The sequence below is a fragment of the Alosa pseudoharengus genome, unplaced genomic scaffold (genome assembly GCF_046254945.1).
Source record: "Alosa pseudoharengus isolate Yale_2024_CS ecotype anadromous, Long Island Sound unplaced genomic scaffold, YU_APseudo_1.1 YU_APseudo_1.1_scf_6, whole genome shotgun sequence".
In the NCBI taxonomy this organism is placed as follows: domain Eukaryota; kingdom Metazoa; phylum Chordata; class Actinopteri; order Clupeiformes; family Clupeidae; genus Alosa; species Alosa pseudoharengus.
In genome coordinates this window covers 36,567,171-36,580,106 of record NW_027468848.1, presented here as the reverse complement: position 1 = coordinate 36,580,106, position 12,936 = coordinate 36,567,171, and the positions used below count along the sequence as shown (strand labels likewise).

The 12,936-nt window shown below is 43.9% G+C and overlaps 1 protein-coding gene across 4 annotated transcripts in view; it reads left to right on the top strand.

Moving 5' to 3' along the window:
* LOC143105492 (uncharacterized) overlaps positions 1-12,936 on the top strand; it is a 57,361-nt gene that overhangs the window by 38,965 nt on the left and 5,460 nt on the right. For all 4 annotated transcript variants that reach the window (XM_076269451.1, XM_076269450.1, XM_076269452.1 and 1 more), the window contains exons 7-10: positions 7,126-7,241; positions 9,246-9,405; positions 9,871-10,018; positions 12,488-12,624. In XM_076269451.1, coding sequence (XP_076125566.1) covers positions 7,126-7,241; positions 9,246-9,405; positions 9,871-10,018; positions 12,488-12,624 — 561 coding nt within the window. The remainder of the gene's footprint in view (positions 1-7,125; positions 7,242-9,245; positions 9,406-9,870; positions 10,019-12,487; positions 12,625-12,936) is intronic.

The window sequence follows — 12,936 nt, the reverse complement described above, 5'->3', positions numbered from 1 at the left end:
CATGATACTCACATACATAACTTTTGTTAAATTGTTAGCATAGATATAGTAGTCTAATGGTTTTGTGGTGGTGTGATAAATTGTGTTGCAATTTACGTTTGCATTTAGTCCTTTAGCTGACATTTGTTAGCCAATAAAGTAAAATAAAGGTAAAATAACGGTACACTGCCACAAGGATATAGTTAGAGCAGCAATAAGTAGGCTACTATTTACCGGTACATAGAATAGAATGACCGTTAAGCTTGGCTTCTGGACTAGACTACAGTAGGACAGTCCTCTACACTGACTTTGTGTTCTCATAATGATATAGCCGTTTGTTTTTAATTATTTGTATCGTGTGTGTGTGTGTGTGTGTGTGCGTGCGTGTGTGTGTGTGTGTGCGTGTGTGTGCACTTTCCCTTATGTTGACTGTGTTCTCAGCCTTCACTGTGGGTGGGAGGAACTTGCCCCAGATAGGTCTAAAAATGGCCCTTGATACACTGCTGGTGTCCTCCACGCATGAGAGTGTAGGAGGCTCCAAACTGTGTGTGAGTGACTCTGTACCTGTGAATGTGTATTAGAGGTGTAACGGTACACAGAAGTCACGGTTCGGTTCATACCTCGGTTCGGACATCACGGTTCGGTACGAGTTCGGTACAATGGAGGGGAAAGCAAAACAAAAATGCAGAAAGCATTTTTTTTGTGCATGTCTCAGGCTGTACCACCTAGTGTCATACAGTATCTTCCCTGAGTTATCTGCAACAGCCTGAAGTGTGTAAGATGTAGGCTAAACAGTACAATAAGTACCCAGACTCCATCTGTAACTTGTAAACAAAATAAGACAATCAGCTCTAAAACTGAAAATAGGCCTACAGCATCTCTTATTTCTGAAAGTGCAAATTACATAGAAAAATTAAGCAAGACCTTCAACATCTGTGTTTAGTTGTATATGGAAGGGTCTACAATTTGCCTCAATATTTTTTTTATTGTGTGTAAAGTAATAATCTAACCTACTAATTGTGAAAATATCACACTATTTTGACTTTTTTAAAAAAACGAAATTGCTCCTTTCATTTCATAAACAGACTACAACTAGAAGTCACGTGACTTTGCCCTTAAACGTTAACTCACCGTAGCATGGTTTGTTTATTAGCCTGGTTAGCGTTGTCACTTTATTTTACTGTCTATGCACTTAACACTACCAGAACCTCATGTGAGAAGTTACAAGTTACCCCAACATAAAGGCAATTACCACGCGATTTACATAGCTTTCTGTCATTACGAAATCATTTAATTTAAGCCATAGGTTTTGGCCCTATTTGTATGTGTATCCAAAGGCTGCTGAAGCGCAGGGGAAGTTTTTTCCCCTCGTTTCAGTGATCGGTAGCCTACATCATCTGGGTGATGGCTTCGAGTAGCATTTTTTCCACTCACATACCCAACAACTGCTGAACAACGCCGACAAACAGTTTCATCTTATCCACCACTCTTTCGCCTGTACTAACGTTACTGTAACTGAAGTTTTCAAACTTGCGCTCTTAAAGAGACCAGCGGATCCTCTAACTCTTGTGGGTCTAACGTTAGTGCTGCTAATGACTGACGGACTCGACCGACGACCTGACAAAAAAAAAACATAGGCGCCAATCAGAGCTAAGGCGAGGCTACAGATTAGCATTAGGTGTCGCTAAAGAACTCCCGTAACTCTCGCTGCTTAACAGTAATTGCGCATGACATTAATTAATCCGCACACGAGTTTTATGTATTTTTATACCGTGTATTCTCCGTGTAAATTCATGCACCGAACCGTGACGCCCGTACCGTTTCGGTTCAATACGAATACATGAACCGTTACACCCCTAATGTGTATGCATGTATATTTCATCATTCATCATCATTCATGTTGCATATGTGTGTGTGTGCTGTATATGAATGTGTGCGAGTATCAGAATCAAAGTGTGTGTGTGTGACTTATGTGCAGACAATAACACAATTTACATGGAGTGGTCTGAAACTGCAGAAATCTGCATCCCTTACAATAGGCTAGTACACTTTCACCTTGTAGGTGTCTACAGTATGTATAGGTGTTTTCAGTTTTGCCATGGCCTTGCCATATCATCAGTACAGGAGGAACCCTAGCCATGTTGACCTCCTTCACTTTTCCCTAACCTCTGTGCTAACTCCGTAGATGACATCTCGTGTCAGAACTCCTGTCTCCTCCCAGGTGACATCAGAGACATATCCACCAATCAGTCCTGTGGCAGGAAGTCAGAACTGCCCTGCAAAATAGTGTGTTTTTAACTTTAGCCTGTAAGTGTTTGAGAAGACACCACGCACAGTGCAAACTGCCCTTGGGTCCAGTGCCATTACCATGAGCATCGTTTTATACGTTTCATTAGTACATAAGTACATTTTATTATATGTACTTTAGTTGTTATATGAGGGATTATGATTACAAAACCTTTAACTCTGTCGAGGGGAAGAGGAGAAAGTTTGCCATATCAGTTAGCTGGATATGAAATATTGATGTGGTAAGGGGAGTGGCTAGGCCTGTGTGCGTGTGCATCTGCACATTTTGGGATGAAGTTGTTTTGTGTCCTTATTTTTGGCAGGTCCTCAGATCCTAAATGTTTTAACAGGGGGAGCAGAAGATCACAGAGCTGGAGAGAGAGATGCTGTAAGGCCGTCAGGTGGCATTTCAGGCCTGTTTTCTGCACTGCGCTTCACCTCAGTGAGCATTGCTGACATTTAGTTGCATAAGCAATCTTACCACAGAAAATGTGATCGTATTCCCTCAACTTCTTTTTTTTTCCACCACCCCCCACCCATGTCTATTTTCCATCTCTCTTGCTCATGGGTTTGTGTTGAGGTTAGAGAGGAATAGAAGAGCTCTTCCCAGCCAATGTGAAAGTGTAGATCCTGTGGGGGAAAAAAAGCTTTGACTTGCTGTTACTGCATCATATCTGATGAGACTCTCTCTACATACAGACACGCATACACACACACACACACACACACCTTCGCACTAAAAATTGCACAGACCCATCGTAAGCAGTTTGACGGTGTATTGATGTGTCAGAACCCTGGTTTCTTCCGACACCCTCCCTCCCTCCCTCCCTCCCTCTCTCCTCCCTTCCTTTCATCCGTCCATTGTTCAGTCATTTCCCCCTGGCGCACCCTTCCTGTCCCTGACGGACGAGGAACGAATGGAGTGAGCTGATATTTGTTCTCTCTCTCTCACTCTCTCTTTCTCTCTCACTCTCACACACACACTATACTTTCCTCATTCTTTCATGGAAAAGGTCTGTAGAGCACTTGACAAGAGATTGGCAGTGCTTGAGCAAGCAGTCCCTCCTGCTATGATAAGGCTGTTGTTATTTGTTTTTAATAGGGCACTGAGCCTTGGTATAAAGAATGGTACATTGTTCGGCAAGGTGGCTACGCCCGAATACCGTCGATATACAGTAAGCCCCAAGGCAATGGGAGTCTGACCTCACCTTCAGTCTATGTGTATATTTGGCCTGTGTGTGTGCGTGTGTGTGTGCGTGTGCGTGTGCGTGTGCGTGTGCGTGTGCGTGTGTGTGTGTGTGTGTGCGCGCGCGCACGTGTGTGTGTGTGTCCTGCTGATGCACACTCAGTTCACATAAGCGATTGTTCAAGGAGCGGGCCACTCTACAGCACGTTCCTCTTAAGGAAGCTTTAAATATATGAGGAATATTCATTCAGAAACTAATAAACTTTTCCCCATTACTATCTATTGAGTATATTCTTGTGTCAATTTAATACTCAAATCTAATTTGTGTTAGTCTGTCCTAGCTCTCAGTGGAGTGTGTATGTGTAGGCTCTCGATTTCCAAAGTCACTGGCAATCTTTTGCACATCTCAAATAGGTTTCCAATATGTATACAAGGTGCATGCTTTACATATCTGGAGGGTGTGTAACGCCTGTGTATGTGTGAGTGACGTTCAGTCTTGCTCTGGTCCTCAATCTAGAGAAGAATGCACACACACACACACACACACACACACACACACACACACACACACACACACACACACACACACACACACACACACACACACACACACACACACACACACACACACACACACACACACACACACACACACACACAGAGAGAGAGAGTCTTCCTAGCAGGGAAGGCAGTGATGATGAATGGCATCCTGGACTGTTGTTTTTGCAGTCACAATCATGACATACACTTCATCTGATGAACCGTCTTCTCACACACACAAGGAGCGTTTTATTGTTTGTTTGTTTTGCTGCATGTGTGAAAGAATGAGAGGTGTGTGTGTGTCTGTACGTCTGTACACATGTACAGGACACTGCACCCTCTGTACTGCCCTCATTAAAAGCGACACGGTTGAAAACACACACACACACCAGTCTCTCACCTCTCCCTGACACACACATAACACTCCTATTCTCTGTTTTTGTGATGCTCCCTCCATGAGCTGAGATGATCACATTACCTTCTTTTTTACAGCTGACCAGCGACAGACAGTTCAGCACCCACCCCCACTGTCTTTCTCTCTCTCGGACACGCAGGCACACACACACACACACACACACACACACACACACACAAAATACCTGCTTTTACTGCATTTACAGTTTTTAGCTGTTCAGTAATTTAGGTCTTGAGCATTCTTACTCTTGACTGTTTTGTGTGATTGTTTATGCCTGTGAGTAAGAGAGTGATGGGTAGGCGTTTGGAGGGAGATTCAAACACAGAAAGTTGGCTGCGATTGTAAGTCAGTTGTGAGACTGTATCAGTCAAGTTCTGTTGAGTGGCTCTGTGGTAGACAAGATGGTGTTATTTGCCTGTTTCCCTCTTGAGTATGTTGTGTGCGTGCGTGCGTGCGTGCGTGCGTGCGTGTGTGTGTGTGTGTGCGCGTGTGCGTGTGTGTGAAAGAGAGAGAGAGAGGGTTGAGGAGGTGTGACGCGGTGATGTCATCTGTTATGAGTCAAGCATCTTGAATTACAAATTATTTCCCAACATTTACGTCTACCTCCACCTACTGGCTAGAAGTGGTACTACAATTATCTTAATTTATTTGTAACACTTTTACATACGCCAATTAATTGCAGGGCCAGGCTCCTGTGAGCAAATTGTGGTTAAGTGCCCTGCTCAGGGGCACAGCTGTGGCAGCTGGGAATTGAAGCTGACTTTCCAGGCCACTGCATGCTAACCCAGCTCCTACCTATACCATTCAGTATCTTGCACCATTAACAGTATTATGTTGCATCTCAGTTCCTCAAGTGTTTTGCCAGGGGCCTTTACACTTGATAAACCCAGTGTTCTTCTGCCCCACCCCCACCCCCCCATTACTACCTCACTTTCCAACCCAGTCTTGTGTTTTAAGTCTGAGAATTTGAAAGTTTGCAAAAGTGCTGAATTATAGCTGTACTTTCATTACTATATATTTGTGTTCCAGGTAATATCAGTGGAAAAGCAGTTGGGTTTATTTGATTTGTTTTTGTTCTAAACAAAACAACACAACTGCAAATGTATTACTTGAAATGCACAATAAAATAAAACATGACTTATGAATATTCTTGGCCATGGAAACATCTGGTTATGAAACCAAACTTTACACCCTAAACCAGTGGTTCTCAAACTTTTTCTTTCATTACCCACTTTGATCAAGGGGGCATTTTCGAGCCCCACCTGTCCCTCATCGCTCTAAGAAAGTGGTAGGTCAAGCTTAAAATTGTCAAATTTATTGAAATAATGACAAGTTCTAAATATATCCTCTTCAGCAGAGTTAAAATCAGCTGGTGCTGCAGATATAATAATAAATAAATACATAATGTGCCATTGTAAATTAAACACACATATTTCTGTTTTCCAGCAACATATTAGGAAGCATAGGCCAATATTTTACAGCATTGTAGGCTACAATATATTCAATGAAATACCAACATGCTGCATTAAATGGATCCATAATCCAGTCATACTGAGCACTGCTGGTTGGGAAATATTTTTGGAAATAAACTTTGCAGGGATGTGATGTAGGCCTACTGTTTAATACATGGGCTCACAAGAGTGGCTCCCAAATCAGACGTTTCAGCAATTTCACTCAGATTCTCAAAGGCATAATACTGTTGCGATCGAGGCGCTAGTCCCATAGCCTACCTCAAGTTTTTTGGTGAATGCAGTAATCTTATCTGTAAGGTAGGTGCTTCTCTTTGCCTTGTAACTGGAGATTTAACTCATTGAGCTTTCCAAATATATCGCTAAGATAGGCCAGCTTCGTCAAGAAATGTTCATTAGTGAACGTGCTTGCAGATTCAAACATGCGCTCTTCCTCCAAGAAGAGGCGACTCGGAGCTCAAACACGCGCGATAGCACTTCACCTCGGGAAAGCCATCTTGCCTCGCTGTGAAACAGTAGTGCTAGGCCTACAGCCTTTTGGTCAGCTCCCATCTCCTCGCAAAGTGAATATAAAAAAAAATAGACGCGCTTTTAAGGGCCGGGTCTTGATGAAATTCACCACTCACACAACCTCGTTCAAAATCTCATTCAGGTCGGGACTAACTAAGCTGCCTTGACACGAGCGCTTCCCTATGAATAACACAGTGCGTCCATTGCGCATCGGGTGCTACCTGGGCCTAGGCTGTTTTTCACGTCAGTTCGCGCCCCAGTTTGAGAAACACTGCCCTAAACACATCTATCTATCTAGCTATCTATCTACTGTATATATCTGTCTATCTCTCTCTCTCTCTATCTATCTATCTATCTATCTATCTATCTAAATCTATATCTATCTGTCTGTCTCTATATATCTAAATCTATATCTATCTGTCTGTCTCTCTATCTATCTAAATCTCTATCTAAATCTCTCTCTCTATCTATCTATCTATCTATCTATCTATCTATCTGTCTGTCTGTCTGTCTGTCTGTCTGTCTGTCTGTCTGTCTGTCTGTCTGTCTGTCTGTCTGTCTGTCTGTCTGTCTGTCTGTCTGTCTGTCTGTCTGTCTGTCTGTCTGTCGATTAACCCAGTGTTGATCTCTCTCTCTCTCTCCCTCTCTCTCTCCCCCCCCCCTCTCTCCCTCCCTCCCTCCCTCCCTATCGTTTAACCCAGTGTTGATCTCTCTCTCCTCCCCTCTGTGTGTCCCTGCAGGAGCAGCTGAAGCAGTGTGTGAGCGGTGAGCAGGAGCCAAAGGACACAGACACCCTGGTGCAGGAGACAGACAGCCAGTACGGCACCTGGGAGACGGGACTGCGCACGGACGACAGGTGCTCAACACTAAGCCCAGCCCCCTCTCAGCCATTTAGACCCCCCCTCCTCTCTCTCTCTCTCTCTCTCTCTCTCTCTCTCTCTCTCTTTGTCTCCTCTTTATGTCTCTTTCTGTCTCTCTCTCTCTTTCTCTTCCACCCCTACCCCTCTTTCCCCATACACACACACACACACACATCCATTGCTTGCCTCCCTTCCCCAGATTATATTTAATTTTGTAACTGTAGCAAAAATGCCCGATCAGTTCTTTCTGGTGATTCAACTTGCTCACACATCCATTCCCTTAAGAGAGGATGTTGATGTAAACTGTGTCAGCCTTTTGTCAGCCTGGCGAAAGCACCACCTTACAACAAATTGTAGGCATATGTGCACACACACACACACACACACACACACACACGGACACACGGACACACACACAAACTGCTGAAGACTCTGGGTGATGCTGACTCACTCTCGGAGACCAGACATAGAGAACCATCTCTGAAACTCAACCCCTGAAGGGATCAATAGTCCCTGTGTGTGTGTGTGTGTGTGTGTGTGTGTGTGTGTGTGTGTGTGTGTGTGTGTGTGTGTGTGTGTGTGTGTGTGTGTGTGTGTGTGTGTGTGTGTGTGTGTGTGTGTGTGTGTGTGTGTGTGTGTGTGTGTGTGTGTGTGTGTGTGTGTTTGCGTGTGTGTTTGCCCTGAAGGATGGCTCTGTCCAACACTGACCTCTGAGCAGAGACTGTGAGTGCTGCACCTCCATCAGCCAAAGGGCAGGGCAGGGACATCATGGTGTACAGGCAGGACCCACAAAGCTCAACATGGGGAGTGTTAAAAACATGGACTTTGATCTGAACATATGGGGCTGTGATAAAGAAATCAGGACTGTTGAAGGATGGAAATGAAGAAGACATGTAGTCAGAGCACAGAGGTGAGAGTGAGCAAGGGGAAATAGCTGCAGAACTGGCAGGAACTCTAGAACAGCAACAACATGTTACATGTATGTAGCACTTTGCTCAACACTCAAAGTGCTTCACAGGGAAAGAGGAACCTCACTAACCACCATCAATATGTAGCACCCACCTGGGTGATGCACGGCAGCCATTATGCTCCACAATTCAGTAATTCAGCTAAGACATGGTATCTGTTAGTCTGGCTGCTTTCTTGGTCTGGCTCGGTGTCTCTGGTTAGAGACACTGAGAAGGCAAAGACAACTGAAACTGGAAGTGGACTGATTAAATCTGAATAGATTATTCTTAAGATAACTGCATGGGTTTATCTGTGTAGAATATGTATTGTGTGATGCACAAATACACATAGTCATCAAGTCATCAGTGATTCTTCCAGTGATCGATCCTTCCAATCCCTTCCACTGGCCTGGGATGACACCCTGTGGTTGCAGCCAGAATTACACCAATAGCTCAATGCCATTCTACTGCACTTATCTGGTTTTATTATGGAATTAAGCAATTAGTCCCGAGAGGCTGTACTGGTTCCAGTGATTTTAGAAAATCTAAGGGCCATTGTTAGGCACAACATGCAGCCGAGTACCTAAAACCCCTCTTAGCTATTCTAAAATCACTGGAACCTAAGGACTACCTGACAAGATTTCATAAAATAACGGCACAGCAACGAGAAATTCATCGATTCAGATAATCATTCTTCTGCCAGGAAATATATTTCTTCTATCAGAATGGTTGCCAAGCAACGTTGAGACGCAGCAACTCTGTAACGCTTGTGTCAATTTGTGGTAGCACAGTATTATAGAATGAAATGCGGTGAACATGAAGGATTGTGCTGGGTTTTATATCATGGCATCGAATGTGATTTAGCCAATCATAATTAAGGACCAGAACTATCCATTTTAGAATTGTAAATGATGTATTGAATGGTGGAAATTGAACCTTCTCAGAACACACACGCACACGCACACGCACACACACACACACACACACACACACACACACACACACAAGAGAGAGATGTCTGAAGTGTGTCCTCTTCCTCTTTGGTCTCCTCAGCCTTACTCCAGCCACCCCATCCTCAGACGGCATCCTCACTCCATCACCACGGAAACCCACACCGCCACACACTCCAGGGGAACAGTCTACGCCCACAGACACTCCAGATGGCTCCACCCCCTCCCCAGAGGAGCCTGCAGAGCCCCTCCCCTTCCCTGAGGTTTGTCCCAAACGAGAATCTGTTTGCTAACAGAGTGACCTGTCCTCTTCATCACAACAGCAGTGTCTAATTAGTGGATATAAGACAATAAATTGTTCATTTATAGCTGTTACCTCCACCACGACATCACGATTATTTACAATGTCACTGAAACTAGGCTGTCTCCTCCCTTTCCATTGTGTATTGTTAAACAAATGTCGCAAGCACATTAAGAAATGTATAAGCCTGTATGTAAGTAACAATTGTATGTAACAATGTGCTACATCACTTTAGGGCCATGAATGTATGCTGTTTAAAAGGGTAGACATGTAACGTGTGTGTGTGTGTGTGTGTGTGTGTGTGTGTGTGTGTGTGTGTGTGTGTGTGTGTGTGTGTGTGTGTGTGTGTGTGTGTGTGTGTGTGTGTGTGTGTGTGTGTGTGTGTGTGTGTGTGTGTGTGTGTGTGTGTGTGTGTGTGTGTGTGCAGTCGTCCATGTCTCTGCTGGACTCCAGCGCCCTGCGTTCCAGAGTGCAGCTGAGTAAGAAACGCAACAGGAGAGCCCCTCCCTCTAGAGCCGCCCGCCACAGCGCACTGCTGTCTGCCCTTCCAGAAAACCAGTACAAAGACACCACAGGTACGTGGTAGTGTAGTGACCAAGGAGCTGGGCTAGGCTGAAAAGTTGTGGGTTCAATTACCGGCTTCCACCATTGTGCCCTTGAGCAAGACACTTAACCCGGAGTTGCTCCGGGGCCAATGATATATTTGTCACTTTGGATAAAAGCATCTGCTAAATAAAAAAGTAAATAATAAAAAAAAAAGTATGTACACCCACACACATGCATGTACGCGCATTTACGTACACACACAGCTGTCTGTCAGAGAACCAGTACAGAGACACCATAGGTACACCCATGCTCTCACACACACACTATGGTCTCCATGGGTTCTTGGGATTTTCCTTAAACTTTTCATACTTGAATTTAACTCATAATGGTCTTAAAAAGGTCTTAATAGTCCTTAAATGTAACATGATGAAACCTACACACACACACACACACACACACACACACACACACACACACACACACACACACACACACACACACACACACACCCCACTGTTGGTCCTGCTGGAGGAACAGTAGAGACTCCACAGGCACGCACATGCACCTATATAGAAATGGACAGACAAACACCCAAGCATGCACATACAGTTATATACACAAACACCCAAACACACACTACAGTGTATATAGACACAGACACACATGCACATCAGGGTTTCCGTTGTCCGGTAATTACCGGACATTGGCCGGACAAAATTAAATCTCTCCGGTCAAATTGTCCGATTGAAATTGGCTAATAATCCCGTCCCCTAACGCAATCTGAATTTGAGAATAAGCCTTAATATGTAAGCCTATATTATACGTCCTCTGGCTATGTTTTTAAATGAACAGGCTTTACCGTTTGAAAAGTAAGCTATTAAACACGCATAGCCTATGCTGCATTTGAAATAGGAAGCGCACGCTTAAAACGTCCATGTTAAACAACGAACAAATGAGTGAGGCGGTTCAAACATGGCCAGGCCCAGGCAGACTAGCCTTAAAAGTTTTTTCAGAGGCCAGACGCGATGGATGATGATAAATTGGTAACGTCTGAAGCCTCAGATGTCCGGTAGAAAAAGTAGAAGTGTCGGGCGTATCTGTCGGAATCAGTGACATTGGAAGTGGAGTTGCGGGGGTGTGGCCGCTCCAAGACACTGTCATTCTCCGTGTACACTGGACATGCAAAGTGTTCTTTACCCAAAGCATACAGTAGGCCTATGCGTTCTCTGTCTATGATCTGCAGGGTTAGAGCCTCCTCGACGAGGCGATTACTGGTCCGTGGATAATTTCTGGCACAATTAAACGGTATCATTGAACCGCGGCCAAAAGAAAAAGAAACTAAACATTTCCCAGAATAGGAAACATTTCTTATTGTATTGTTATCAAATAAAGAGGCATAGCATTAGGGGGTAGTGGTGTGAGCGCTCATTCTTGTGTGTGCGCATCTGTGTAAGTTAAACAGTCACCACTGGAGATAACGTGGGTAGCAGCAACAAACAACGTAGCCTTTTTAAAACAACGAACGAAGCGGACTCTTGCTGTCCATGAAAAGATACTGGCTAGATCTTGTTAGGCATGTTTAAGTTTGGCTAATGAACATGTTGCATTCTATACAGCCTGATTATGTCATTCTTTAAGCCAGTGTTTCTCAAACTTTTTCAGACAAAGGACCACTTAACCAATAAAAACAACCTCACGGACCACCTAGCTAAAAAAACAGTATATTACACAGTAGGCCTACTCACTGAACCACCTTGCTTATTGTATTTGCACCTTGCTTACAGTATATTGTGTGAGAAGATTCATTTAAACTGGCGTAGCTTACATAAGCATTGTTACAGAACTGTTTGGATTTACATACAATTTGGTTCAATATTGCAAACAACACATCTATATTATATTTTACCACGTCTGCTCGCGGACCACTTGGGATAGCTTGCGGACCACCAGTGGTCCCCGGACCACACTTTGAGAAACACTGCTTTAAGCTACATAGCCTGTCTCCAGTTTTCCTCAATTTGACTAATTAAGAAGGGATAATAGGATATTTGACCGGCATATCATCAAAATGTCCGGAAAACGAAACCTCTGCCGGTCACTTTGACCGGCACCATTTTTTTCTAGCGGAAACTCTGATGCACATACAGTTATATACACAAACACACACATACAGACACGGAGACACACATGCACATACAGTTATATACACAAACACCCAAACACACACTACAGTGTATACAGACACACATGCACATACAGTTATATACACAAACACCCAAACACACACTACAGTGTATACAGACACACATGCACATACAGTTATATACACAAACACCCAAACACACACTACAGTGTATACAGACACACATGCACATACAGTTATATACACAAACACCCAAACACACACATACAGACATACATGGGTTGTTGCATGTACACAAGTAAGCATACCCGCCTCCCCATCTCCCACTCACCTCCACCCCTCCCCCTCCCTGCAGACAAGAAGGTTGAGCTGCGTGAGCAGGAGGATTCTGACTCTGAGGAGAAACTCCGAGGCGCCCCCTCTTCCTCCTCCTCTTCCTCTCAGCCCCAGAGAGTGGCCCTGTTCCCAGGCATGGATCCCTCTGCCCTCAAGGTGAGGAGACACTGCTGGGCATGTTTGTTCATTCATTCATTCATCAAAGCATGAGTGCCAATGAATCAAATTTACTTATTATTCATTCATCAACTCATATCAGTGTGTATTTGTTATTGTCAGTTATTTAATTACTCATTAATGTATTCATTCCACATCAAGACAACATCAAGGTAATGTAATTATTTATCCATGACATCATCCAGTGAATCTAATTCCTAATTTTTTCATCCATGTCAGTCAATTAAATTTTCATCCATGTCAGCCAATTCAATTCAATTATTTGGTAACACCGGTAAGGGTACATGAATT